This window comes from Schistocerca gregaria, chromosome 9 (genome assembly GCF_023897955.1).
Source record: "Schistocerca gregaria isolate iqSchGreg1 chromosome 9, iqSchGreg1.2, whole genome shotgun sequence".
Classification (NCBI taxonomy): Eukaryota; Metazoa; Arthropoda; class Insecta; order Orthoptera; family Acrididae; genus Schistocerca; species Schistocerca gregaria.
This window is the reverse complement of record NC_064928.1, coordinates 102,279,569-102,306,725: the sequence shown is the minus strand read 5'-3', so window position 1 is coordinate 102,306,725 and position 27,157 is coordinate 102,279,569. Positions and strand designations below refer to the sequence as shown.

Below are 27,157 nucleotides of genomic sequence, written 5' to 3'. Positions count from 1 at the left end.
CAAGCACTTAATTGTGAGAGAGTAGTCATGTAGATCTTCATTAGGCGGAAACCCACCAAGTACTTGTCGAATCAGTGGCACGGAGAATCATTTTCGTTTGCGTTGTCGTAGTCTGTAGTTTATGCGCTAGTTAATTACAATTATAATGTTTCCACTGAAATGCCAGTACAGAATAGGTACAAAATGTCCTAACACATTTGTTTGTGATGCCATCTTCCGCAGCAAGCATATAAATACTTGTTTTCAAATCAAACTGCCTTTTCCTGCTGCTATTTATTTTATTTAATCCGTATGCGTTTCGCCCTCTACTGTTGTAAGGCATCATCAGTGGGATCTATAATGATACAATTTTGTTAATTATAGATTATCAAACAGTTCACTTCGCGGTTTTTTTTGTAAAAAATGTAATTACTTACGAGTAGCTGATTTGCGTTTCCTCACATCACATAAAAGTGATAGTGCGACCTTCAGACCAGATGTGAGGAAACGCAAATCAGCAAATCGTAAGCAATTACATTTTTTACAAAAAGTCGTGAACTGTTTTATAACATATACTGTATCATTATAGATCCCACTGATGATGCCTTAAAACAGTAGAAGGCGAAACGCGTATGGATTAAATAAAATAAATAGCAGCAGGAAAAGGCAGTTTGATCTGCAAAACAAACAAAATGTCCTGTTTACATCCTACACTGACAATACCAGATTGGCGTCAACAGCGAATTGGTATCAACTGCAGTCGTCAATTTTACGAGGATTTAGTAACCTAGGGTTAAGCAGGCGGTCATAATGTTTTAGGTTAGCAGTGTGGGTGTAGTAAACAACAAAATCCAAGCCAACACCTTCAGAGCACAACAACATACTGTGACCGAAACAGGCGAACGATGCCAACAGCTGAAACATACAAACAAAAACATAGCAGACGCCATCTACATTACGATGTGACATCACAGTTCAAAGACAGGACTAGGCGCGTGCTTCACATCACGTGACACTGCAGGTTTTAAGTGCCAGTATCCACAGTCTAATACAACAGTCGCGACACTTCGCCTTGATGTTGTTGCCTACTGCGCCAGTGGCGCCCCAAGCGACCAGTTACTTAAACTGTGAGTTCGGCGCGATCGTGAAAGCGAATAGTGATTGTTTATTTTGATTTCTACAATGGTTTTTGCAAGCGGGAGCGTTTGTTGCGCAATAAATTGCAGCAACAACAGGAAGAAGACACCTCAACTGTCTTTTTTAGGTTTCCTAAGGACCCTGAGAGGTATATACCATCACGTTACTAAACTGTATCGTCAGGATTCACTTGCAAACTACATGTGTGTTAATAATTAATGTTTAGTTTTAGAAGCAGAAAGTGACTAGTTAATAGCAGACGAGAAGATCTTATGAAAAAAAGACTTAGTTTACCTGTATAATAATATTAGGTTTTGTTTGCTACATTTCGAACAAAACCACTTCATGAACGCAGACAATAAAAATCTCCTGTGGAATGCAGTACCCACACTGTTTGACATCCAAAATAAGCCACCTCAACTGACTGAGGAAACTGCCACAAAGATTCGACAATCCATCTAAAGCTGTAAAACAGTCCTATGATACAGAAGCAGCGAGTCCAGCTCTCCACGTATCAGTGCCAGATTCGTGTGATCGTCAACAGAGACCTGTTGATGAAGTGGTTAGATTAAGTGCAGCTATTCGTGTCTTACAAAAGCATAATGTTTGGTATGTATTTCATCCGCTTCTGTTGTTAGTCACTTAATTTTCCTTGCTTCCTTCGTGTGCTGACACTATTTTGTTAGCACCTTGTTCACCAAGACATTGTTTGAAAATTATTCAAATATTTGGTTTTGCATGAAATGTAAAGTAATCAGCTCAGTATAATGTTTTAACATATTTCACCCACTATTTGGCAGTTGCTTGTCCCATAATATAAAGATGAAGGTCGTACTTGTGGCAACAGGCGACAATGACAAACACAGTAGGCCTACAGAACGATAAATGAGCTGACGATCGCTTTTGCATGTAGGGGTACATGTCTGTGCTTCTTATGTGTGAATCTGTGTGTTTATATTCTTTTGATATCAACGAGGTCAGCTGCAATTCTATCCAACGTCACAAGTGTTTCTTCACGAATGTGTTGTAGCTTGCCACTCGATTCGTGGTTTTTGTCCATTACTTGCGCTTATTTTAGCATCATTTTTAGAAACATATATTCCTTCTAATACTACACAAACCCTTGGAGACAAGAAATTAACTCAAATATTTCGTAAATTACGTAGTAAATGGATGCAAAACAAACATGCATATGACGCGTCTGATGTTCACCTTACTCGCCGCTTGGAGCGCTAGTGTCGCTCCCTCTGTCGAACGGTAACAGTTGTGTGTCGCGACTGTTATGCTAGAATGCAGTAGCCGTCTCTGGCAGGGAGCGAGTAGCTGTTTCAGACAACTTTAATACTACTTCACTGTTCGTTTAAATGTATGTAATCTCTATACAGTACACGAGAAATTTAAGACATTTAGTGGCTACCTTTTCAATTATATTTTGCGTTCCCGTGGACTCTCAAGGAGCTGAGCATTCGCGAAGCTTGGCAGACAGGCCGACTTGTGTGACGTCACCAGTTCGATGTAGTCTCCGTATGTCTCACGTTGTTCACGAGCACGGGTGCATCTGTCCGACAGAGCATTCTACACGGAAAAGCGACTGTGAGCGAAGAACAATTGTCGATCCTTTGCCCTCTGCCGAACACCTCGCAAAGTCTTGTGGAATTGTCTAAGAAGAAGGTGAATGTCTTGCCAGTTACGAAGTCCGCCCCGTACCAACACCGACTCAAAGGAAGGCCTCGGCGCTTGTTGGTGACGTCACGTCAGCTAGGCACGGCGAACGCCGGGTCTGTTGCAGGCAGAAACGCCTGGGCGTCCTTATCACTATAAATCTCTTATTTTTGGACAAAATGTTTGGTTCTGGTTTGGATTCTGCTATTTTATTTAGATGAAAGATTTTCTTACTATCGTAAAGCTACAAATGAAGATCATACTTCTGTATTACTGAATCCTCTCGAAACAAATGTAGATCAATATGAGAAGATGCTTTGCCCCATTACAAGCTTCGGAAATTTTACATTCAAGTAACTATATTTACTTGATCCATTTTGTTATCGAAACTTACCCCAACCCCCTTACTATGAACTCGTTTCTTTTATTTATTTATTTATTTTCGTTTGACATCGTCAGTGGAAATGTGAACTAATTTACATGTGTAAATGTCCAACTGTTGCCAGTCATTAGATTATAGTCGTTTTCAACGAAAGGAATTCTAAACAGGAAACAAAATAACTTCATACATCGAAAAGCTGCTGAGCTTAAACGTTTTTAAGCATGCACATTAGAAAACATAAATTTTCCCCTCTTGCAACTGAAAGGAGAAACTTTATAAGATAAAAAAATTGTATTTGATAAAACAAGTATCTCTCTTTTGCTTCTTCTTCTGTCCCCTACCCTCTCCCCCAACGTGTACAATCGCAAGACATTTCATTAACATTCAGTGCTCCTCACCCCATAGTCAACCAAGATAACTAAAGAAGAGCACCAATATGTTCACAGTTTCTTGTAAAAGCAACCCAGTACAAACGTGACTTTCTCAGATTTACAAATGAGGTAAACAAGCACAAATTCTGTTGCTGCTGGACCATGAAGTTGTTTTTGTGTGTCATTCAGACGGAAATTTAAGTTCAGGAGTACTCTATTTGTTAAGAAGTGTAATGAATTGCACAATTAATTGAGTGCAGAAATCTCTCAGAACAATGAGTGTTGGTCAACTACCGCCAATAGTTTCACGTCTACCTGTGTCAGGGAGGGAGACACCACCATTATGAGTATGCCTGCAACAGACCCGGCGTTCGCCGTGCCTAGCTGACGTGACGTCACCAACAAGCGCCGAGGCCTTCCTTTGAGTCGGTGTTGCCAGTACAGGTTGCTCCGGTCTGCAGTGGAAAGCGAAGGTCGCACGCTGCGCTGCCCCTAATGGCCGTGACCTCCGGGTACAGCTCTGGCGAGAGTGCCGCTTTCTCCTCTGACATCCCTTCACTCGTCTCGCCACGGGCGAGTTATCCACACGTGGTGTGTCCCTGACCAATACAACCGCTGTCCCTAGAGACACCCCCTGTCTCCGATTTCAGCCGCGGTATGTAGCAATCAGCCACCTGATCGAACTGTCTGTCCGCAGATCGTATGCTGTAACGGGACATCCTCCTCTAGCATTACTTTTCCTCAACAGTAGTTGTCGATACCAGTATTATTCTTCGAATTCTGGACGGGTCAGTATTATCTCATTCGCTTCTCTGAAAACTTTCATACGATTTTATGCACAGTATGTTTCATTTCAAGCTAAAATTTTTGAAAAAAGGCATTATTTTATAGAATATTTTAGTTTCGATGTTATAACCGACAAGTACTACTCTACTGGTCATTAAAATTGCTACTCCACGAAGATGACGTGCTACAGACGCGAAATTTAACCGACAGGAAAAAGATGCTGTGATATGCAAATGATTAGCTATTCAGAGCACTCACACAAGGTTGGCGCCGGTGGCGACACCTACAGCGTGCTGACATTAGGAAAGTTTCCAGCCGACTTCTCACACACAAACAGCAGTTGACCGCCATTGCCTGGTGAGACGTTGTTCTGACGCCTCGTGTAAGGAGGAGAAATACGTACCATCACGTTTCCGATTTTGATAAAGGTCGGATTGTAGCCTATCGCCATTGCGGTTTACCGTATCGCGACATTGCTGCTCGCGTTGGTCAAGATCCAATGACTGTTAGCAGAATGTGGAATCGGTGGGTCCAGGAAGGTAATACGGAACGCCGTGCTGGATTCCAACGGCCTCGTATCACTAGCAGTCGGGATGGTGTGCGGATATTTGCCAAGCCGGACATTTGCCACGGTTTTACCTGCTCCGAAGGGTTGGGTCCTTTGTCTCCCCCTCCCCCCCCTCCTCCCCCTCCTCCTCCCACCCTCCTCACTCGCCTCCCGACCCGCAGTAAAGGTACTTACTGAGCCTTTCCGCTGGTTTTCTTAACATAGGACCAGAATCTCTATGGATTTTCCGCCACATTTCTAGAGAGAGTTTCGTTGCGGAAACTATTAAATGCATCTCGCATTGAAATCCGCACCAGATTTCAAGCCCTACTAAAATTTCGCCAGTCTCGAAGATTTTGCGCTCGTCTAAATTATACGTGCATTTTTCGGTGCTCCTGCAGCAGCTTTCTGTCGTGTTTTGTGTACCGTGGGGAATCCATTCCCTCTGTTATTAATTTATGTGGTATGAAACTCTCGAGTGCTGTTGATACTATTTCTTTGGATTTAAGCTACATATGGTCTTCACGTGCATAGTTTGGGAAGATTGGAGACTGTCTCTTAGAAAGACGGCAACCGAATTTTTAGTTGCTTTTATAAATAGATATATTTCGCATTTAGTTTTGGTGAATTTCTTTGTTACGGAATTGAGCCCTCTACGACTGTGTGTTCATGAATCCATGTATCCGTTGTGACGCTCAGGATTATTTGTGACTGAGAGGTCAAGTGTGTTTTCGTAACCATTTACAATCTGAATGGCCTCGTGAACTAATTCTTCAAAATAATGTTTAAAAAAAGCATTTAGAGCAATTACGGAAGTTGTTTTCTATCTACAATAGCGTCTGAAAACCTATTTTTGTCAACATGCAGAAGGTAGATTGAAGTCACTGGCAACTGTAATTGTTTGAGTAGGGTACCTATTTGCGATGAGACTCGAGTTTTCTTTGAAATGTTCAGCAACTGTTTCATCTGAGACCGGAGGTCAGTAAAAGGAGCTACAGGGTGTTTCAAAAATGACCGGTATATTTGAAACAGCAATAAAAACTAAACGAGCAGCGATAGAAATACACCGTTTGTTGCAATATGCTTGGGACAACAGTACATTTTCAGGCGGACAAACTTTCGAAATTACAGTAGTTGCAATTTTCAACAACAGATGGCGCTGCAAGTGATGTGAAAGATATAGAAGACAACGCAGTCTGTGGGTGCGCCATTCTGTACGTCATCTGCTGTAAGTGTGTGCTGTTCACAACATGCAAGTGTGCTGTAGACAACATGGTTTATTCCTTAGAACAGAGGATTTTTCTGGTGTTGGAATTCCACCGCCTAGAACACAGTGTTGCTGCAACAAGACGAAGTTTTCAACAGAGGTTTAATGTAACCAAAGGACCGAAAAGCGATACAATAAAGGATCAGTTTTAAAAATTTCAACAGACTGGGAACGTGATGGATGAACGTGCTGGAAAGGTAGGGCAACTGCATACGGCAACCACAGAGGGCAACGCGCAGCTAGTGCAGCAGGTGATCCAACAGCGGCCTCGGGTTTCTGTTTGCCGTGTTGCAGCTGCAGTCCAAATGACGCCAACGTCCACGTATCGTCTCATGCGCCAGAGTTTACACCTCTATCCATACAAAATTCAAACGCGGCAACCCCTCAGCGCCGCTACCATTGCTGCACGAGAGACATTCGCTAACGATATAGTGCACAGGATTGATGACGGTGATATGCATGTGGGCAGCATTTGGTTTACTGACGAAGCTTATTTTTACCTGGACGGCTTCGTCAATAAACAGGACTGGCGAATATTGGGAACCAAAAAGCCTCATGTTGCAATCCCATCGTCCCTGCATCCTCTTTCAGATCCGAAATTATTACTGCATCACGCTATCTGGACATTCTTCGTGAATTTGTGGCGGTACAAACTGCCTTAGACGACACTGCGAACACCTCGTGGTTTATGCAAGATGGTGCCTCTCCACATCGCACGGCCGACGTCTTTAATTTCCTGAATGAATATTTCGATGATCGTGTGATTGCTTTGGGCTATCCGAAACATACAGGAGGCGGCGTGGATTGGCCTCCCTATTCGCCAGACATGAACCGCTGTGACTTCTTTCTGTGGGGACACTTGAAAGACCAGGTGTACCGCCAGAATCCAGAAACAATTGAACAGCTGAAGCACTACATCTCATCTGCATGTGAAGCCATTTCGCCAGACACGTTGTCAAAGGTTTCGGGTAATTTCATTCAGAGACTACGCCATATTATTGCTATGCATAGTGGATATGTGGAAAATATCGTACTATAGAGTTTCCCAGTTTCCTCTGTTCTAAGGAATAAACCATGATGTCCACAGCACACTTGCACGTTGTGAACAGCACACGCTTGCAGCAGAAAGACGACGTGCAGAATGGCGTACCCACAGACTGCGTTGTCTTCTATATCTTTCACATCACTTGCAGCGCCATCTGTTGTTGACAACTGTAACTACTGTAATTTCGAAAGTTTGTCCGCCTGAAAATGTACTGTTGTCCCAAGCATATTGCAACAAACGGTGTATTTCTATCGCTGCTCGTTTAGTTTGTATTGCCGTTTCAAATATACCGGTCATTTTTGAAACCCCCTGTAGTTATTAATTTATTCCGGTTGTCGAATATAACCTCTGGCCATACTAAGTCACAGGAACTATCTGCTTCAATGTCGCTTGTGAGCTGGAACACACATTAAATATTTTTTTTTAAGTTGTGCTTTATGTTTCTGTAGTAGTGATCATTACAATTACCGCTTTTCCCTCAAAAACCTACGATGATTGCTGTGTGACCCTGTAAATACCAGACCTAAACAATGTAGAACAACAATATACATTACAAGCATAGCATTCTGTATTACTTCATTTCTTTATTTCTAACATTTTAAAATTGTACGTCGACTTTAAATGACATGTGAGTCATAGATGTTCTTATGTTTATGAACGTACTTTCAGTCCTGTCTTGAACGTTGTCACGCTACACTTTATTAACAGATGTTTCGCCGCAAGGGATATCGGATTTTAGAGAATAAACTAATATGGAGAATGTCGTTCTTCTTTTAAAACATTCACATACCCATTTCTTCTTTCCTTATTGTCTTTTGAGCATGCAATTGTAGTAATTAAAGTAGGCACAAATACATTGATCAGAAAGAAATGATTAACATACATTCCCATTCTCTTTACATCTTTCCTTTCTTGTTGCTCCCATGGTGACGGATTGTTTCTATCGCAATCAGTAAGCGCGAGAGGAAGCTACCGTACAGACAGAGGGATCTACGTTTATACTTGGCAGAACTAATTACATACTGACATAATCGTCGAAATTGCTTTCGTTTCCCAAAAGTTACAAATATTTCGATTTCGGAAAAGAAGCTATTTCGTCAAGATGTCGAAGAAGAAGGTCCCTTACGTACTGGTTGTATCGAGTAAGATGTGGAGACGGCGGTTTGAAAGCGGACAGAAGTAGTACGAGGAAGGGTGTCCCTTACCTGAGGGATCGCTACCTGGCGAAGGGACAAGTGTGGCAAATGTCCGGCGTGGCAAATATCCGGCATTCGTCTCGCTGCAGTCTGCGGTGCGAAAGTTGGTTATTCAGGCTTTTGTCAGACCGTGACATTAATATGAATAGACAGTGTCATAAATCACATTACAGAGAGAAAGCAACAGAAGACATTGTTAGTGATGTTTTTCAAATAATTACTGAGTGGTTCTCTGTAATCAGACTCTGCCTAAATTCTGAGATAACACACTGTATTCAGTTCTGTACACCAAATGGAGTCATACCAACGACTGATGTCCATACCCTACAATATGTATCGGTCAAGATTTGAAAAAAAAAAAAAAAAAAACCTTGCAGCTTCGGCACGCATTAGCTGCTGAGTTGTTGGACTAGATCGGACAAAGCCGCATCCATCTAGAAAGTGTTCTTTTCTGACGAAGCAAACTGCCACACATGTGGGATGGTTAATCGGAATTACATCTGGAGTTCAGAAAACACCCACAGCTTTCGGACACATTTCAGAGACAGCGAGAAGTTGAATTTTTTAAAGGACTGTATAAATAGTTTATTTCACTATTGCAGTTTCGACTTTTGGGCCATTTTCGGGTGCAAAAGACTGTGCCTCAGTACATTTTAGACTTTAAAATGCTTCGACACGCTTACATGTCATTGTCAAAAATAGGTCCGGAGGATTTTAAAGCCTGCAGCAATATCTTTTGCAGTACCACGTGAAAATGGCCCAAAAACCGAAATTGAACTAGTGAAATATCTAATTTCTACAGTCAACGGCGAATATAAGGGCCGGCCGCGGTGGTCTCGCGGTTCTAGGCGCTCAGTCCGGAACCGCGTGACTGCTACGGTCTCAGGTTCGAATCCTGCCTCAGGCATGGATGTGTGTGATGTCCTTAGGTTAGTTAGGTTTAAGTAGCTCTAAGTTCTAGGGGACTGATGGCCACAGATGTTAAGTCCCATAGTGCTCAGGACCATTTGAACCATTTTTTTGAATATAAGGTCCTTTAAAAAATTGCACATGACTGTGAACTCCGGCCACAATGAGTTAAAAAGGTGAAAACAAGAAAGGTGAACAGTTCTCCTTCATCGGCCAAACAGGAACCGTTTATCTGTACATACTTGAGCAATTTGTAATCTCTTAGCTAATTCCTCTACAGCCAAACCTGATCTTCCAGCAGGATGGTGCAACACCGCGATGGAGTTGATATGTTCGCGACTTCCTGGACCGAACATTTCCACACTCGTGGATAAGACGTGAAGAGAAACTTCATTCATAATTTGAAATCCATTCGCTCCCCTACAGAAAGTTCTGGCGTTTATAAGAGCATCTATGATACCTGCTCCTCCTATTATATAGGGCAAACTGGACGTGCTTTCGCCATCAGATATAAATAACATCTTTTGAGAAAGAACGGCACCAGTCCCCTAAATTCATCCTTTGTCGATCATCTCTTAATTACTGGACACGTCCCTAAAGCCATAGGCGATAGCAATATTCTGCATACCGAAAGAAGGGGCGTAGGTTAGATGTTTTAGAGGAATTGGAGATTTTCAAACATCTCTCTCGTCATGATGGCCTCATTCTCAACGAACAGCTGCAGCTGCGAAATAAAAACTTTTTCGACTGTATAAAGCCGTTGCTTGATCTTTGATTCAGATTTCCTCATGCAGTCTGCCGAAATGTTGTTTTCCTGTTACATCTTTGCGTTACAAAATGTATCTCTGTTTAAAGCAGATAAATATGTAACTTCATCCTATTGCTATTAGTGCTTACGTTATGCCTGAATCAGCTGCATCACAGTTTCATGTGTCTACTTTTGAATGTACACTAGCCTAGTTGTTTCTGCGGTTGCTAGATGGCTCTCGTAGCAACACCATGTTTACTTGCCCACACTTTCTCACGTGGGCACCTCAGTCATGTTGCAACCCTTGTTCACTCAAGTACGAGCAGCCCTTAGCAGCTCGCTTTCTTATTTACAACTATTCATGACGTCGCCTTTCTGGCTTAGATTTTTTAAAATGGGACTTGTAAGTACTCCATCTCTTTGCAGTCAGTACAAACTTTAATTTTATTAATGTATTATATACCTAATATGTTTTAGAACAGTTAGTTTAATTCTGAAGACGACGCTCATAGTAGCGTCGAAACCTGGTCAATTTTGACTTAATATTTGTGACCGAGGGCTTATTTGTTCTAATATAAGACGTGATAGAAGTGGTCAAGGCGATCTCCAGACATAACCCATCTGGATTTCTTCCTATGGGGATATGTGAAAGGCATTTTGTATTCCTTGCCTGTGCGTGACCTTGGGGATCTAAGCAGAATTGTGAATTCAGTAGCCTCCATCTGCACAGAAACGTTTCCGCCCACGTGGGCCGAGATAGAATGTCGCCTAGATATTTATAGAAGTGTAATAACGTTTCTTACAACACTTATTAAGATTCTTCGAATGATGCTACAAGCAGCAAGCATCTACGTCTCATATTCTTTTAAATTGCGTTTGGAGATCAGGGATGTTTCATGTGGACGCCAGATGTTGACTGACGTTTTTTTCTTAGAACTAAAATAGGAACCAAACCTCCGACAAAACTACCAGCTTGAGAGGCCATCGTAACAAGCAGTTACGGGGAGAGAGGAGGCAGCTAATGAGAGTGGGAACCCGTTATTGTCCACTCTGAAAATAAGACGACTTCAGTTGGATAATCATTACACCCTTACATCCATGGAGGCAGGTTCAAAGTTTCTTAACTTCGTAAAAGAATTTGTCTCAGTACTATACCAACGATAGGAGCTACGATTGTATGGGGTGGCAAGCGAAATTTGTGGCTGCATCAACGATTTCTTTCTAGGGTAAAGGTAGCATGTTATCTTGAACAGAGAGTCACCAAGAGACGTAGAAGTAACTTCAAATGTGTCCCAAGAAAGTGTGTTGGAACCCTTGCTGTCCATTCTGTGTATTAACGACCTAATACGTTATATCAGTAACGACCACAGACTTTCTGCAGATAATAAAGTAATCAATAATGAAGTACCATCTGAACTAAGCTGTATCAAATACACTAATGGCCATTAAAATTGCTACATCAAGAAGAAATGCAGATGATAAACGGGGACTCGTTGGACAAATATATTATACGAGAACTCATATGTGGTTACATTTTCACGCAATTTGGGTGCATAGGTCCTGAGAAATCAGTACCCAGAACAACCAGCTCTGGCCGTAATAACGACCTTGATAGGCCTGGGCATTGAGTCAAACAGAGCTTGGATGGGGTGTACAGGTACAGCTGCCCATGCAGCTTCAACACGATAACACTTCATCAAGAGTAGTGTCTGGCGTATTGTGACAAGGCAGTTGTTCGGCCACCATTGACCAGACGTTCTAAGTTGGTGATAGATCTGGAGAATGAGCTGGCCATGGCAGCAGTCGAACATTTTCTGCACCCAGAAAGACCCGTACAGGAACTGCAACATGCGGTCGTGCATTATCCTATTGAAATGTAGGGTTTCGCAGGAATCGAATGAAGGGTAGAGCCAAGGGTCGTTACACATCTCAAATGTAACGTCCATTGTTCAAAGTGCCGTCAATGCGAACAAGACACTTGTAAGCAATGGCACCCCATACCATCACGCCGGCTGATATGCCAGTATGGCGATGACGAATAGACACTTCCAATGTGCGTTCGCCGCGATGTCGCCAAACACGGATGCGACCATCATGATGCTGTAAACAGAACCTGGATTCATCCGAAAAAATGACGTTGTGCCATTCGTGCACCCAGGTTCGTCGTTGAGTACACCATCGCAGGCGCTCCTGTCTGTGATGCAGCGTCAAGGGTAACCGCAGCCGTGGTCTCCGAGCTGATAGCCCATTCTGCTGCAAACGTCGTCGAACTGTTCGTGCAGATGGTTGTTGTCTTGCAAACGGCCCCCTTCTGTTGACTCAAGGATCGAGACTTGGGTGCACGCTCCGTTACAGCCATGAGGATAAGATGCCTGTTATCTCGACTGCTAGTGATACGAGACCGTTGGGATCCAGCACGGCATTCCGTATTACCCTTCTGAACCCACCGATTCCATACTCTGCTAACAGTCATTGGATATCGACCAACGCGAGCAGCAGTGTCGCGATGCGTTAAACCGCAATGGCGATAGGCTACAATCCGACCTTTATCAAAGTCGGAAACGTGATGGTACGTATTTCTCCTCCTTACACGAGCCATCAGAACAATGTCTCACCAGGCAACGGCGGTCAACTGCTGTTTGTGTGTGAGAAGTCGGTTGGAAACTTTCCTCATGTCAGCTAGTTGTGGGTGTCACCACCGGCGCCAACCTTGTGTGAATGCTCTGAAAAGGTAATCATTTGCATATCACAGCATCTTCTTCCTGTCGGTTAAATGTCGTGTCTATAGCAAGGCATCTTCGTGGTGTAGCAATTGTAATGGCCAGTAGTGTATGAATAGAACAGCTGCTCAGCAGTACGGCGAGTACCCCTGAGCCAGTGAGAACGCATAAAAATAACAATGTATCTTTCCTTTTTGTATGGAAACGGAATCCGGTTCGTTTCCCCGAGACGATGTGAGCTTGAGAGTCCCTCATAGCAGGCAATTACTGGGAGAGAGCAGGCAGCTAATGGCCGCCCTAGTGGCGTCGTCAGCTCATTTATTGGCCGCTACGTCTGTCCGGCTGATAGCCTCTTCCAGGGCAAGCAGAACTGGTCGCCATTAACGTAAGATCCCGTTGAAGGGAGTTCTTCAGTGCAGTCGCTTTCACGCAAGTGTAAGCGGGTACCGTGTGCTACCTGTAGATTTGCTACGCGCTTGAGATTTCTCTCCCGTGTTTATCAACAAGGCCCCAGGCTAAGACATAATTCGGGCTGCGTGGGGTAGCTGCTCGGTCGAGGGCGCAGATGTCCCGTGCCGTACATCACAAATACCGTCTGTCTGGTGCAGCGTAAAACGTGATTCACCCAAAAAGACCATCGGTCGCCACTCAATCGACATCCAGTTTCGGTACTGGTGTACAAATTGCAGCCTTCGGCGTTGAAGAACAACAGTCAGCATGAGTGCACGAACCGGGCGGCTGGTGCAGAGGCCCATACCCAGCAACGGTGGTTAAGGATCTGTTGGTAGCCACTTCATCTGGGCGATAAGTTGCTCAACTTCATCTGGGCGATAAGTTGCTCAACTTCATCTGGGCGATAAGTTGCTCAACTTCATCTGGGCGATAAGTTGCTCAACTTCATCTGGGCGATAAGTTGCTCAACTTCATCTGGGCGATAAGTTGCTCAACTTCATCTGGGCGATAAGTTGCTCAACTTCATCTGGGCAATACATTGCTCAACAGCTGCGTGTCGTTCACTCCCTCAGGTATGACCAGTGGCGCTGTTCAGCACTGGGTTTAGATAGCACCATTTTGTCATCCATGGTATACTTCAACAAACGTACCCGTTTAGAAAATGTTTCCACTTTCGACCTGAAAGCAAAAGATCATTCCGAGTTGAACGTCAAATAAATCTCTCCGTTTTATACAAGGCGGCACCCTAAAGAAACCGGACTCTGAGGACGCTGCCACTCATAGACGTAGTGCAGGGTTCTCACGCCAGATGGTGTTAGTAGAGACCTCCATGAAACAGCTGTGCAGACGGCGTCAGTGTGGAGCTGAACGTGCAAGTGTGGTATTGTGTTTCTCTGACTGTTGGCGGGTTACCTCTGTGCAAAGTTGTTATGGCAACTTTAAAAGAACAAAGAGTGTGTGTGAAATTTTGTTTCCTGCTTAAAACAACTGCAATGGAAACACACCAATTGCATCAGGGAGCTTTCTAGAAGGATGCTATTGGCCGCGCACGGGTTTTAGAGTGGTTTGGGCGCTTTAAACGTGGTGATATGTGTGTTGAAGACCAAGCTCGTTCTGGACGCCCTTCAGCATCACGAAATGAGGAGAACTTTGAAAAGGTCCGCCAAAAGATCAACGAGGATCGTCGCCAAACGATCGACCAAATTTCAGCACAGACAAGAATCAATTGGAGCTCGTGCCAGCAGATTTTGAGTGAGGATTTGCACACGAGACATGTTGCTGCTAAATTTATTCTGAGCCTTCTCACACAGGATCAAAAACCCATCTGCATGAATGTGTGTCAGGACTTGAAAACAGAGATTGCACATGATCCAAACTTCATGAAAAAGTCATTATAGGGTATGAGAGTTGGTGTTACGTTTATGACCCAGAAACCAAACAAGCGTTGAGCCACTGGAGGACTACCAACTCTCCCAGACCAAAAAAAAAATCAAGGGAAGTGAGGTCAAATGTGAAGACGATTATCATTGTCTTTTTTGAAGTTCGTGGAATTGTGCAATGGGAATTCGTACCCCCTGGCCAGACTGTTACCCAGCACTTTCACTTGGATGTTTCAAGGCGTCTGCGAGAGGATGTGAGGAGGAAACGCTCCGGAACTTTGGCGATCAGGTGACTGGTTTCTGCATCTCGAGACAACGCTAAAGCACACACGGCCTTACGAGTGACCACCTATTTGGTATCTCAGAGGTGGTCTGTCATTCTCCTCGCTCCGTATTCGTCGGGCCTAGGCTCGTGCGACTTTTTCCTATTTCCACGAATGAAAAAACGATAAAAGGGGAGCGTTATGACGACTTGGAGCCGATAAAAACAGGTTCGCAAAGGGCACTGGACAATACTAAATTTGAAGAGTTCCAAACATGCTTCCAACAGCGGGAAAAGAGACTTGACAAGTGCATCGCATGTAATGGAGACTATTTTGAAGGTGACTGAAGTAATTTGTAAAAAGTTTCATCAATAAATTTTTTATGCCAGCAATCCGGTTTCTTTTGCGTCCCCTCTCGTATACCCTCTACTGCTTAGCACTGCCACCTTCCGCCTGCGAGTGGTTATTGTATGTCGGCGTCGAAGGTAGGCGATGGTGATACTGATGTGACTGGTCCGTACAGAACCTCTAATTTCTTCAGTGTGCGTAAATGACTTACCAAACAGAATCAAGATGCACTACAAAGTCCGTTTTACACGAGCGACTTTCTGGACAAGTGCGCGCGCGCCTTTCGTGAGTCGTGTGAATTCAGCACCCGTTTTCCTCGCAAACTATTTACTGCACAACGAAATGTTACTTGGATTTTCGATAGAACTATTGGGGCTCTGTTAAGAACTCTCCTCAGAACTGTTGTACGAATTTACTTTTTGCGAAAATCGACGAAAAATGGTTTCGATACCACAATTTTTACGAGTACTGTTGTTTTCTTCGTTAAATTCTGCAGAAGTATTGAAATTTTGTACAAAGAACTCCGGAACTATGGCTTATCTATCAAGAACTCTGAAAAAATATATATATTTCTGAAAAAATGGTGCCAGCTTCTCAGTAGGAGCTCTTATGGAGTTCTTAATTAATTTGCAATTACCTCTTAAACTATTACCTGCACAAAAAAATGCTACTAGGATTTTGGATAGAGCTAGTCACGTGGTGTCCAGAACGGTCATCAGAACTGTTGTACGAATATATTTATATTTTCTGTAGAGAAAGTGTGTCCCACATTAAATCAATTTATCTCATAAACTATTATCGCCATAGAAAAATGTTATTGGGATTTTCGATAGAGCTTTTGGGATTCTGTTCAGAACTGTGCTCAGAACTCTTGTACTTATTTACATTTTGCGGAAATTGACAAAGAATGTTTTCGATACGAAAATTTTTTCGAGTATTTTTGTTTTCTTCGTTAAATTCTGCAGAACTGTTCAAATTTTGCACAAAAATCTCTAGAACAATGGCACATCTATCAAGAACTATGAAAAAATGTATATTTCTTGTAAAAGGGCTGCTAACTTCACACGACTCCTTTCGTGCCAGTGTGTAGCTCAGCAACCAACCACGACGCGAGTGTGCCTGTGACGTCACTGATCTGTAGATACTGACGAGCGGGAGCTCTAAATTTTCGAGCAGGCGCAGAAACAAGTGATGGCGGCGTCTGCTAACATCGAAACTTAACGTAACTCTGGCCGAGCTAAGTCTTGCTATAGAAGTGGATCTTGGGCTTTCGTGTCTTCTTAACCATTATTGTATTGCCAGCTTTGTTTTCGTGAAACATTGAAAAGGCTGCACGGGATTTCGGTAATTTTGCTGCCAGTGCTTTCCAACGACGGAAACGAGACACATGAAATCAAAAAGGTATTTACGTTTTACATGTAGTACTGAAGGCAGCAGAGGATAAAGTAGGTACTAAGACGAGGGCTGCTAGAAATCCTTGGGTAACAGAAGAAATATTGAATTTAATTGATGAAAGGAGAAAATATAAAAATGCAGTAAATGAAGCAGGCAAAAAGGAATACAAACGTCTCAAAAATGAGATCGACAGGAAGTGCAAAATGGCTAAACAGGGATGGCTAGAGGACAAATGTAAGGATGTAGAAGCTTATCTCACTAGGGGTAAGATAGATACTGCCTACAGGAAAATTAAAGAGACCTTTGGAGAGAAGAGAACCAAGTGTATGAATATCAAGAGCTCAGATGGCAGCCCAGTTCTAAGCAAAGAAGGGAAGGCAGAAAGGTAGAAGGAGTATATAGAAGGTTTATACAAGGGCGATGTACTTGAGGACAATATTATGGAAATGGAAGAGGATGTAGATGAAGACGAAATGGGAGATACGATACTGCGTGAAGAGTTTGACAGAGCACTGAAAGACCTGAGTCGAAACAAGGCCCCCGGAGTAGACAACATTCCATTAGAACTACTGACGACCTTGGGACAACCAGCCCTGACAAAACTCTACCAGCTGGTGAGCAAGATGTATGAGACAGGCGAAATACCCTCAGACTTCAAGAAGAATATAATAATTCCAATCCCAAAGAAAGCAGGTGCTGACAGATGTGAAAATTACCGAACTATCAGTTTAATAAGCCACGGCTGCAAAATACTAACGCGAATTCTTTACAGACGAATGGAAAAACTGGTAGATGCAGACCTCGGGGAGGATCAGTTTGGATTCCGTCGAAATGTTGGAACACGTGAGGCAATACTGACCTTACGACTTATCTTAGACGAAAGATTAAGGAAAGGCAAACCTACGTTTCTAGCATTTGTAGACTTATAGAAAGCTTTTGACAATGTTGACTGGAATACTCTCTTTCAAATTCTAAAGGTGGCAGGGGTAAAACACAGGGAGGAAAAGGCTATTTACAATTTGTACAGAAACCAGATGGCAGTCATAAGAGTCGAGGGGCATGAAAGGGAAGCAGTGGTTGGGAAAGGAGTGAGACATGGTTGTAGCCTCTCCCCGATGTTATTCAATCTGTATATTGAGCAAGCAGTAAAGGAAAGAAAAGAAAAATTCGGGATAGGTATTAAAATTCATGGAGACGAAGTAAAAACTTTGAGGTTCGCCGATGACATTGTAATTCTGTCAGAGACGGCAAAGGACTTGGAAGAGCAGTTGAACGGAATGGACAGTGTCTTGAAAGGAGGATATAAGATGAACATTAACAAAAGCAAAACGAGGATAATGGAATGTAGTCAAATTAAATCGGGTGATGCTGAGGGAATTAGATTAGGAAATGAGACACTTAAAGTAGTAAAGGAGTTTTGCTATTTAGGAAGTAAAATAACTGATGATGGTCGAAGTAGAGAGGATATAAAATGTAGACTGGCAATGGCAAGGAAAGCGTTTCTGAAGAAGAGAAATTTGTTAACATCGAATATAGATTTATGGATCAGGAAGTCGTTTCTGAAAGTATTTGTTTGGAGTGTAGCTTTCGAAATGTGGTGCTACAGAAGAATACTGAAGATAAGGTGGAGAGATCACGTAACTAATGAGGAGGTATTGAATAGGATTGGGGAGAAGAGAAGTTTGTGGCACAACTTGACTAGAAGAAGGGATCGGTTGGTAGGACATGTTTTGAGGCATCAAGGGATCACAAATTTAGCATTGGAGGGCAGCGTGGAGGGTAAAAATCGTAGAGGGAGACCGAGAGATGAGTACACGAAGCAGATTCAGAAGGATGTAGGTTGCAGTAGGTACTGGGCGATGAAGCAGCTTGCACAGGATAGAGTAGCATGGAGAGCTGCATCAACCAGTCTCAGGACTGAAGACAACAACAACAACATATAAAAAGCCAGTACTATATGTAAGTAAGAATGTAAACAGACGGGTGTGTTATAATGGAAATTATTGCAACAGTGATCAGCTGATAATTATGTGACGATGTAAATAATTTTCGATGTTATTTGACATTTAGCAAGAAAAGAAAGGTAAAAGGATAAAGCAAAAAGGCGCTATTTACCGCGTTCTAGGCATTGTTTCATATGATTACAAATATATATTTTCTCGAACAGATAAAGATATATGTTCTGAACTGTGTGGATGACTTTTCCTATTCTTTCAGTTCTCAGGTGTGTAAAGAACTTATCAGACGACTTCTGACAAGAATTTCCACTATGAATTCTGCTCTGGTCATTAACAATACCCATCATAATCGCTTGTTTCTACATTTTGCTATCATATTTCGATTTCTTCGCAAAAATGGTAGTCTCTCGTAATATTACTTTCACTGTTCATGTGCCAAACTGAACAGGTATCTCTACAATACACACGATTTTGTCGCTAATGCGCCAGGAGGTAAGGTGGTTAAGACAGAGGAACCGTTGCATCTCCTGCCTTACAAAATGTCATCGGCGTTGTGATAAACCTTTTGCATTTCTTTTATGTTTCCGTCTTCTTTAAAGGGAAAGAGAAAAGATGAAGCGGTAGCCCATCATAGAACCTATGCTTACAGTCAGGTATTTTTGTTTTTCAGTTGTTAAAAAACGGAGTACGAGGAAGGGTGGATCCGCGCTCAGCTATTGAACGAGTGAGAAGCACGCCATTTTATGCGAGTAATTGTAGACCGCCATTTTGGGGTCGCTATGAGTAGGTGAGGAGTATGTATTTCATATGTGCACCGTTTAGAAAAATACAGTATTGTTTTATTAACAGAAAGGTCGTGTGAGTCGTTATTTCAAATAGTACTATAATTACAAGAACTGAAGCCCACCTGTGTACTTTGGAATATTACGAAGATCCAATAAGCTTAATGGGAACACGGTCAAGACTTCGAAGGTGAACACGGCGACCAAACGTAGCATTATAAGGAATGGTAAGCACAAATCTACAGCGGAGAAAGAAACTACTTCGCCCTGCAAAATGATATGAACTAATACGGACTTATTTCCAGGCATAGCTCAGCTTATTGTGCTTATCATTCATGCCGAAAAATTAATCTCATTAATTCAATACATTTTAAAAAGTCACGCATTCAAGATTTTATTATCATCTATTCCATTATTTTATTATATTATAGCGTACAGTCGGAGGGGAGCAGGGCGAGGTGGCTCCGATGTATCAGCAGTATAGACAGGAGTGGAAGAGCCTTGGGGAAGATCTACAGGGCCTCTCAAAGCGAATTAGTGTTGCTAATGTACATAAATGGAACTTGATGTGTGTGCATTTGGACCGGTTTACCAATTGCAGTAATAGGAGTGCTCAGAAATTGGAGATGATGAAAGAAATGGACGGGGTGCAGGAGTCTGTCGTGAGAGAGGGGAGCACTTCCGTTGCGCGGCGACTCACCTCGAGAACGCGGTCCATGGCGTGACGTCGGCCGCGGCAGCTGCTGTGTGTGTCGGATGCCGCGGCAGGCTGGCCGCCGCCTTTATACCACCGCTCCTCCGCCCCCACCCGGCTGCCGGGCCGCTTTCTTCCGCCGCTCTCGCCAGAAGCGCGTCTTCCGTCTGTACCACCGGGTGCGTCGCCCTGGCAGTGAATCGTCTGCTCCGGGACACACCTGCGCCATTCCGCGCCGGAGCGCATTTCGCTCGCTACTCATTTCCAACCGGCGACTCCCCTCTGGCAGTATCGCCCCTAATCTGACATATTACAACTGTCGAACTGTCTAGTGAGCACCGGTCGTTTGAGACCACGCCCTCTACACCCACGCAAAAAAAATGCCTCCTCAGCGGAAAAATACCAGGTGATCAAAACGTCAGTATAAATTTGAAAACTGAATAAATCACGGAATTATGTAGATAGAGAGGTACAAATTGACACACATGCTTGGAATGACATACGGTTTTATTAGAAACAATAAAATACAAACGTTCAAAAAATGTCCGACAGATGACGCTTCATCTGATCAGAATAGCAATAATTAGCATAACAAAGTAAGACAAAGTAAAGATGATGTTCTTTACAGGAAATGCTCCATATGTCCGCCATCATTCCTCAATAGCTGTAGTCGAGGAATAATGTTGTGAACAGCACTGCAAAGCATGTTCAGAGTTATGGTGAGGCATTGACGTTGGATGTTGTCTTTCAGCATCCCTAGAGAAGTCGGTCGATCACGATACACTTGCGACTTCAGGTAACCCCAAAGCCAATAATTGCACGGACTGAGGTCTGGGAACCTGGGAGGCCAAGCACGACGGAAGTGGCGGCTGAGCACACTTTAATAATTTTTTTGTGGTATTCAAAAAATTTAAAAACCTCTCTCACACCGGCCTGATTTAGCTTCACTGATCAGGATAGAAAAAAAACCATGCGTATGTTAAGGGAATTTTCATTCACAAAGCAGGTTTATCACATTCACACAGTTCAATACTGTTCTATCCTGATTAAATTGAGCTTAACTTAAATTCCATAAGGCAGTGAAGCAATTCGAAGTCTCGGTGTGACGAAACTTGTCAGTCGATCTCCTGAAAACATTTATAATAATTATTAACTTTCGCTGATCACATGGGGAAGACCGGAGATCTGCTGGTAAGATCGTGTTAGCCCATTTATTGAAAGTAATAAACCGGATATCTTGAGCGTACAAAACGGCAGGTTCGTCCAGTGTAAATCAGACGTTCCCCACTGATCCCGTGCAACACAGCGTAGTAAGCAGACACTGTCAATAATAATCAGTTAAATAATACGCGAACACACTTACTTTAGTTTAGTTCATGTATTAAATTCCTTCTCATACAGAATCTCATCAAGATGGCGACTATCTCAACAATACATACATACACAACCTCCTTCTTTCACGACTAATCGGCAAGCATTGCTTCATTCTTTTCATAAGAGAAAACATAGATAGCAGAGAAGCTATTCCATGGATTAAATGGACGGTCCAAGGAATAATAGGGCTTGAAACTACTTTGCATTGATAACCATCGTATATCTAAGTTTAGGAATCGGTAAGATAAGAAGAGATATTTCGAGATATGTACTGAGTTATAAAATTTATAAAATTTCTGAAAATATCGCGGAGAGACAGCTGCAAGAGACATCACAACACGATCATCACCAAACGGTGCGCGCAAGTGATCTTTCACGCGTATAGCAATATGGGGTGGAGCGCCATCCTGCATAAACATCGTACGTTCCAGTAGGTGTTTTTCAGCCAGGCTGGGGATGATGCCATTCTATAACATATCGGGGTACCTCTCACCCGTCACGGTAGTAGTTTTGCTGTCCAGTGCCATATGTCGGAAATTTTGGAAACTTTGTTTTTCTTTGGTTCTAATAAAACCCTATGTCATCCAAGCATGTGTGTCAATTTTTACCTCTTTATCTACATTATTCCGTGGTTTATTAAGTTTTCAAATTTATAATGACTTCTTGATCACCCTGTTCTCCTCTCGGAGACGGAAAATTCGAATATCTTCCTGTTTATTTAAAAGACTCTGACTGAAAAGTGGAATACCAAGCTGCCTCATTCTACCCTCCTCGGCACTTTTAAAAACTTTCCCAAAAATTTTGGCATGTGAACATTATTTAACATCCAACTCACATCAGACCACCACAAGCTTCCCTAACTGTAGCTCACCCGTACCCTCTAGTCCATCGCTGTAACTCGCTCATACCTATCCACTTCCAGTAGCACTTTCTCACTCGCTCATTCAGCCCAATTCATAGTCATTGCTCCCTTGTGTCTATCATTGTCTCCTGTGCCACAGCCACACTCCCGTTCGTTCTGTACTGCCATTAAAATTGCTACACCACGAAGATGACGTGCTACAGACGCGAAATTTAACCAACGGGAAGAAGATGCTACGATATGCAAATGATTAGCTTTTCAGAGCATTCACACAAGATTGGCGCCGGTGGCGACACCTACAACGTGCTGACATGAGGAAAGAGTCCAACCGATTTCTCATACACAAACAGCAGATGACCGGCGGAAGAAGATGCTGCGATATGCAAATGATTAGCTTTTCAGAGCATTCACACAAGATTGGCGCCGGTGGCGACACCTACAACATGCTGACATGAGGAAAGAGTCCAACCGATTTCTCATACACAAACAGCAGATTACCGACGTTGCCTTCTGAAATGTTGTTGTCATGCCTCGTGTAAGGAGGAGAAATGCGTACCTTTGATAAAGGTTGGATTGCAGCCTATCGCGATTGCGGTTTATCGTATCGCGACATTGCTGCTCGCGTTGGTCGAGATCCGATGACTGTTAGCAGAATAGGGAATCGGTGGGTTCAGGAGGGTAGTCCGGAACGCCTTGCTGGATCCCAACGGCCTCGTACCACTAGCAGCGAGATGACAAGCATCTTATCCGCATGCCTGTAACGGATCGTGCAGCCACGTCTCGGTCCCTGACTGAACAGATGGGGACGTTTGCAAGACAACAACCATCTGCACGAACAGTTCGACGACGTTCGCAGCAACATGGACTATCAGCTCGGAGACCACGGCTGCGGTTACCCTTGACGCTGCATCACAGACAGGAGCGCCTGCGATGGTGTACTCAACGACGAACCTGGGTGCATGAGTGGCAAAACGTCATTTTTTCGGATGAATTCAGGTTCTGTTTACAGCATCATGATGGTCGCATCCGTGTTTGGCGACATCGCGGTGAACGCACATTGGAAGCGTGTTTTCGTCATCGCCATACTGGCGTATCACCTGGCGTGATGGTATGGGGTGCCATTTGTTATACGTCTCGGTCTCCCCTTGTTCGCATTGACGGCACTTTGAAAAGTGGACATTACATTCGGATGTGTTACGACCCGTGGCTCTACCCTTCATTCGATCCCTGCGAAACCTTACATTTCAGTAGGATAATGCACAACCGCATGTTGCAGGTCGTGTAGGGGTCTTTCTGGATACAGAAAATGTTCGACCGCTGCCCTGGCGAGCACATTCTCCAGATCTCTCACCAATTTAAAACGTCTGGTCAATGGTGGCCGAGCAACTGGCTCGTCACAATACGCCAGTCACTACTGTGGTATCGTGTTGAAGCTGCATGGCCAGCTGTACCTGTACACGCCATCGAAGCTCTGTTTGACTCAATGTTATTACGATCATAGGTGGTTGTTCTGGGTACTGATTTCTCAGGATCTATGCACCCAAATTGCTTGATAATTTAATCACATGTGAGTTCTAGTATAATATATTTGTCCAATGAACACCCGTTTATCATCTGCATTTCTTCTTGGTGTAGCAATTTCAATGGCCAGCAGTGTAGTACAGTGTCTCATAGCCGCTGTCTCCCTCTTGCTCTCTCGTACTCCTAATATCTCATTCCTTCCTTCCTACTCCTACTGTATCTTGTCGCTGTCAGTATCTCTCTGTCTATTCCTCGTTGTCAAGGTCATGCACTCTATCTGTCATTCTCACTTCTCTCTCCCGCTTCCACTTTCTTTATTCCTCCCCATCATTATCTATTTGAGTCTATCTGTTCGTTGTCTTCAGTCTCACAGCCACAGACCCTTTCATTCTACTCTAGTGCTACAGTCTCCTATTACTGTCAGTCTCCCTCTTTTTATCTCTACTGCTAAAATCTCATCCCTCCCCTCATACTGCTGCCATCTCGTCTCATTGTCACCATCTCTCTCTCTCTCTCTCTCTCTCTCTCTCTCTCTCTCTCTCTCTCTCTCTCTCTCTCTCTCTCTGTCTCTCTCTCTCTCCCATTCTCATTGTCAATGTCTTACATTATGTCTCTCATTATCGCTTGCTCTCACCCACATCCGCTTTCCCTTTCTCTTTACTCCTCCCTCTCTGGCACTCCCTCCTTCACTCATTTCCTACCACTGTTCTGTCACTGTCAACTATCTACCACTGCCATTTTGTCCCTCTCTTCCTGTCAAATCCATGCCCGAGGCAGGATTCGAACCTGCGACCGTAGCAGTCACGCGGCTCCGGACTGAGCGCCTTAACCGCGAGACCACCGCGGCCGGCTCTCTTTCTGTCACACTACCTTTTTTCTTCGGTATTTCTATAACGCAACCATTGGCTACTAAGGGGTGTTCAAAAAGTCTCTCCCCAATGCCGTATAATTGTTAGCCGCGCGTGCAGTATGATTGTTCGCCTGACTGGGTTCCTTCTCTACAAGTGGAGTCTCCCAACATTCCACTGTTTCGTTTATCCCAGCCTGCGTCAGTAGTGTCGTTTTTGTATGTCGTTATGTGTTGACGTGAACGTTTAAGTTTAGTTCCTTTGTTCGTTTGTTTCGTTTTTGTCACTGTTAAAATGCTAACCATTGAAGAACGTGCGTTTTTAGTCGAACAAGTGTTCAAAGCTGGCGATAAATACACAGTTTCAGTTTGTCAAGCATTTAATTCATATTTCCCGGAGACAACACTCCCATATCGCGATACTGTTCGAGATTTGATTAGCAAATTTCGAAGTACGGGTTCAGTGACAGATGCACCGGGAAGTGGTCGCCCTAGCGTTTTGTCTGAGGAATCATGGATATTTTATCGGGAATATGGAGTAATTACTTGATATTTCCGATAAAATGTCCATGAGTCCGACAAAGTCAGTAAGAAAATTCGCCCAGGATATCGATGTTAGTATCGGAACGGCCCACACAGCTGTAAGGAAAAAATTTATTCACTACGGCATACGGTACGTGCGGCTATCAGTCATACGGCACTGCGGAGAGACTTTTTGAACACCCCGTATCTTCCAGTATGTATTACATTCCATCTCTTTGGCACTGTCTTCTTCTCTCTTAGCAGGAAAACCGCGAATATGTTCGCATACCAAAATTTTAAAAATGTTCCCAAAAATTTTGGTATGCGAACGTATTCGCGGTTGCTGAGTGCTGAAGAAACAATGAGGTAGCAGATACTTCTTACTCAGAGACTTTTAAATAAACAGCAGTATAGTCGCAATTTTTGTGCTCCAATATTGAGTATTTTTCCACTGGTTCCCTTCTTTCCTCTGCTGCAGCAGGACGTGTAACTCATATGAGAAAGAAATTTATGGGTCAGTAAAATTTGTCGTTCTGCTCAGGTGGTTGCCACTCCTACAAAATGGCTTTGAGCACTATGGGACTCAACTGCTATGGTCATCAGTCCCCTAGAACTTAGAACCAGTTAAACCTAACTAACCTAAGGACATAACACACATCCATACCCGAGGCAGGACTCGAACCTGCGACCGTAGCGGTCTCGCGGTTCCAGACTGCAGTGCCTAGAACCGCATGGCCACTTCGGCCGGCTAATATACTTTTACAAATAAATTCACAAAACTTTAACAGGATGACCAGGACGGATTGAGGACTCACACTGATCGCAGTGGAAGTTCAAAAACGTATCAAATTACTTTTTTTTTACATTTGAAATTTAATCATTTTTTCACTTATTACTGGCTGCATTTGTCGCTATAGGTACACTTTTCTTCCTAAGTAAGAGAGATTCTTCGATGAATTTTTCATAGCATACGAACAGTAGTTAGAGGTGTATGAAACTCTAGAATTTTCCAAATCTATTAAAAAACTGTGGAAAAAATTGAGATAATTAACTAAAAAACTTGAGTTTTTTCTATACATGAAGTTTAAAATGTAACACTTCAATCATTTTTTCATAAATTAAGTAACTTCTAGAGCTTCATACACCTGTAACTATGGTTTGTATGCTTTACAAAAGTCATCGAAGAATCTCTCTTACTTAGGAAGAAAAGTGTAACTATAGCAACGAATGCAGCCAGTAGCAAGTGAAAAAATGATGAAATTTCACATGTAAAAAAAAAATGTGTTTTGTTACTTTTTAGAGCTTCCACTGCTATGAGTATGAATCCTGAATCCTTCCTGGCCATGCTGTTAAAGTTTTATGAATTTATTTGTAAAAGTATAGACAGTGGAAATTAAAATGTCCTGTGGTGCCTCTCCTGCTCCAAGTCGGCCCGTTTGACGTCCTACCCCCCTTAAGGGACGGCCGATGAAGTTATGAAGCACTGGCTTGTCCTATCCTCGTGGCGTGGAGGTGGAGTCCCACGTGCCATTGGATAATCAAGGGCCACTAAGTAGCATGTAGTAAATTACGATTGAGTATCCATTTCTATTGCTCAGATTACAGCGCGAATAAGTCTACTGTGTTAGGGGTGGCGCGTGCAGTTTTCTTGTGATTACTTGCAAGGAGCCCCTTGGGTGCACGCAAAAGGCCTTCCGCGCTCCACGTATTATCTTCTACGCAATCACAGTATTGACTGCTAGTAGCAACATGGGTGAGACGGGAGATATCCAATGGTGGGCACGGCATGAGACTACGGAACGTAGGTGAACAGCTTGGTCGGCGGGTAACTCACAACTCACGACAGTGCTGGTGGTGTTGATACAAAGCAGAGGAATGGCAACGACAAACAAAGCAAACATGGCTTTATATCTACATTCGTGCTCATAAATTAAGGATAATTGCAGAATGTGGTGCCACATAACGTGGCACTACACGAAACTGGCGCTAATAGCATAGGCACATAGGGAA

General features: G+C 43.2%; 1 protein-coding gene across 2 annotated transcripts in view; it reads right to left on the bottom strand.

Moving 5' to 3' along the window:
- Positions 1-20,082, bottom strand: part of LOC126292116 (keratin, type II cytoskeletal 1-like) — a 45,194-nt gene extending 25,112 nt beyond the window's left edge. The window contains exon 1 of one of the 2 annotated variants that reach the window (XM_049985941.1): positions 20,028-20,082. In XM_049985941.1, coding sequence (XP_049841898.1) covers positions 20,028-20,045 — 18 coding nt within the window. In that variant the 5' untranslated portion in view covers positions 20,046-20,082. The remainder of the gene's footprint in view (positions 1-20,027) is intronic. The other variant, XM_049985942.1, reaches the window with a different exon arrangement.
- Positions 20,083-27,157: the final 7,075 nt, after the last annotated feature.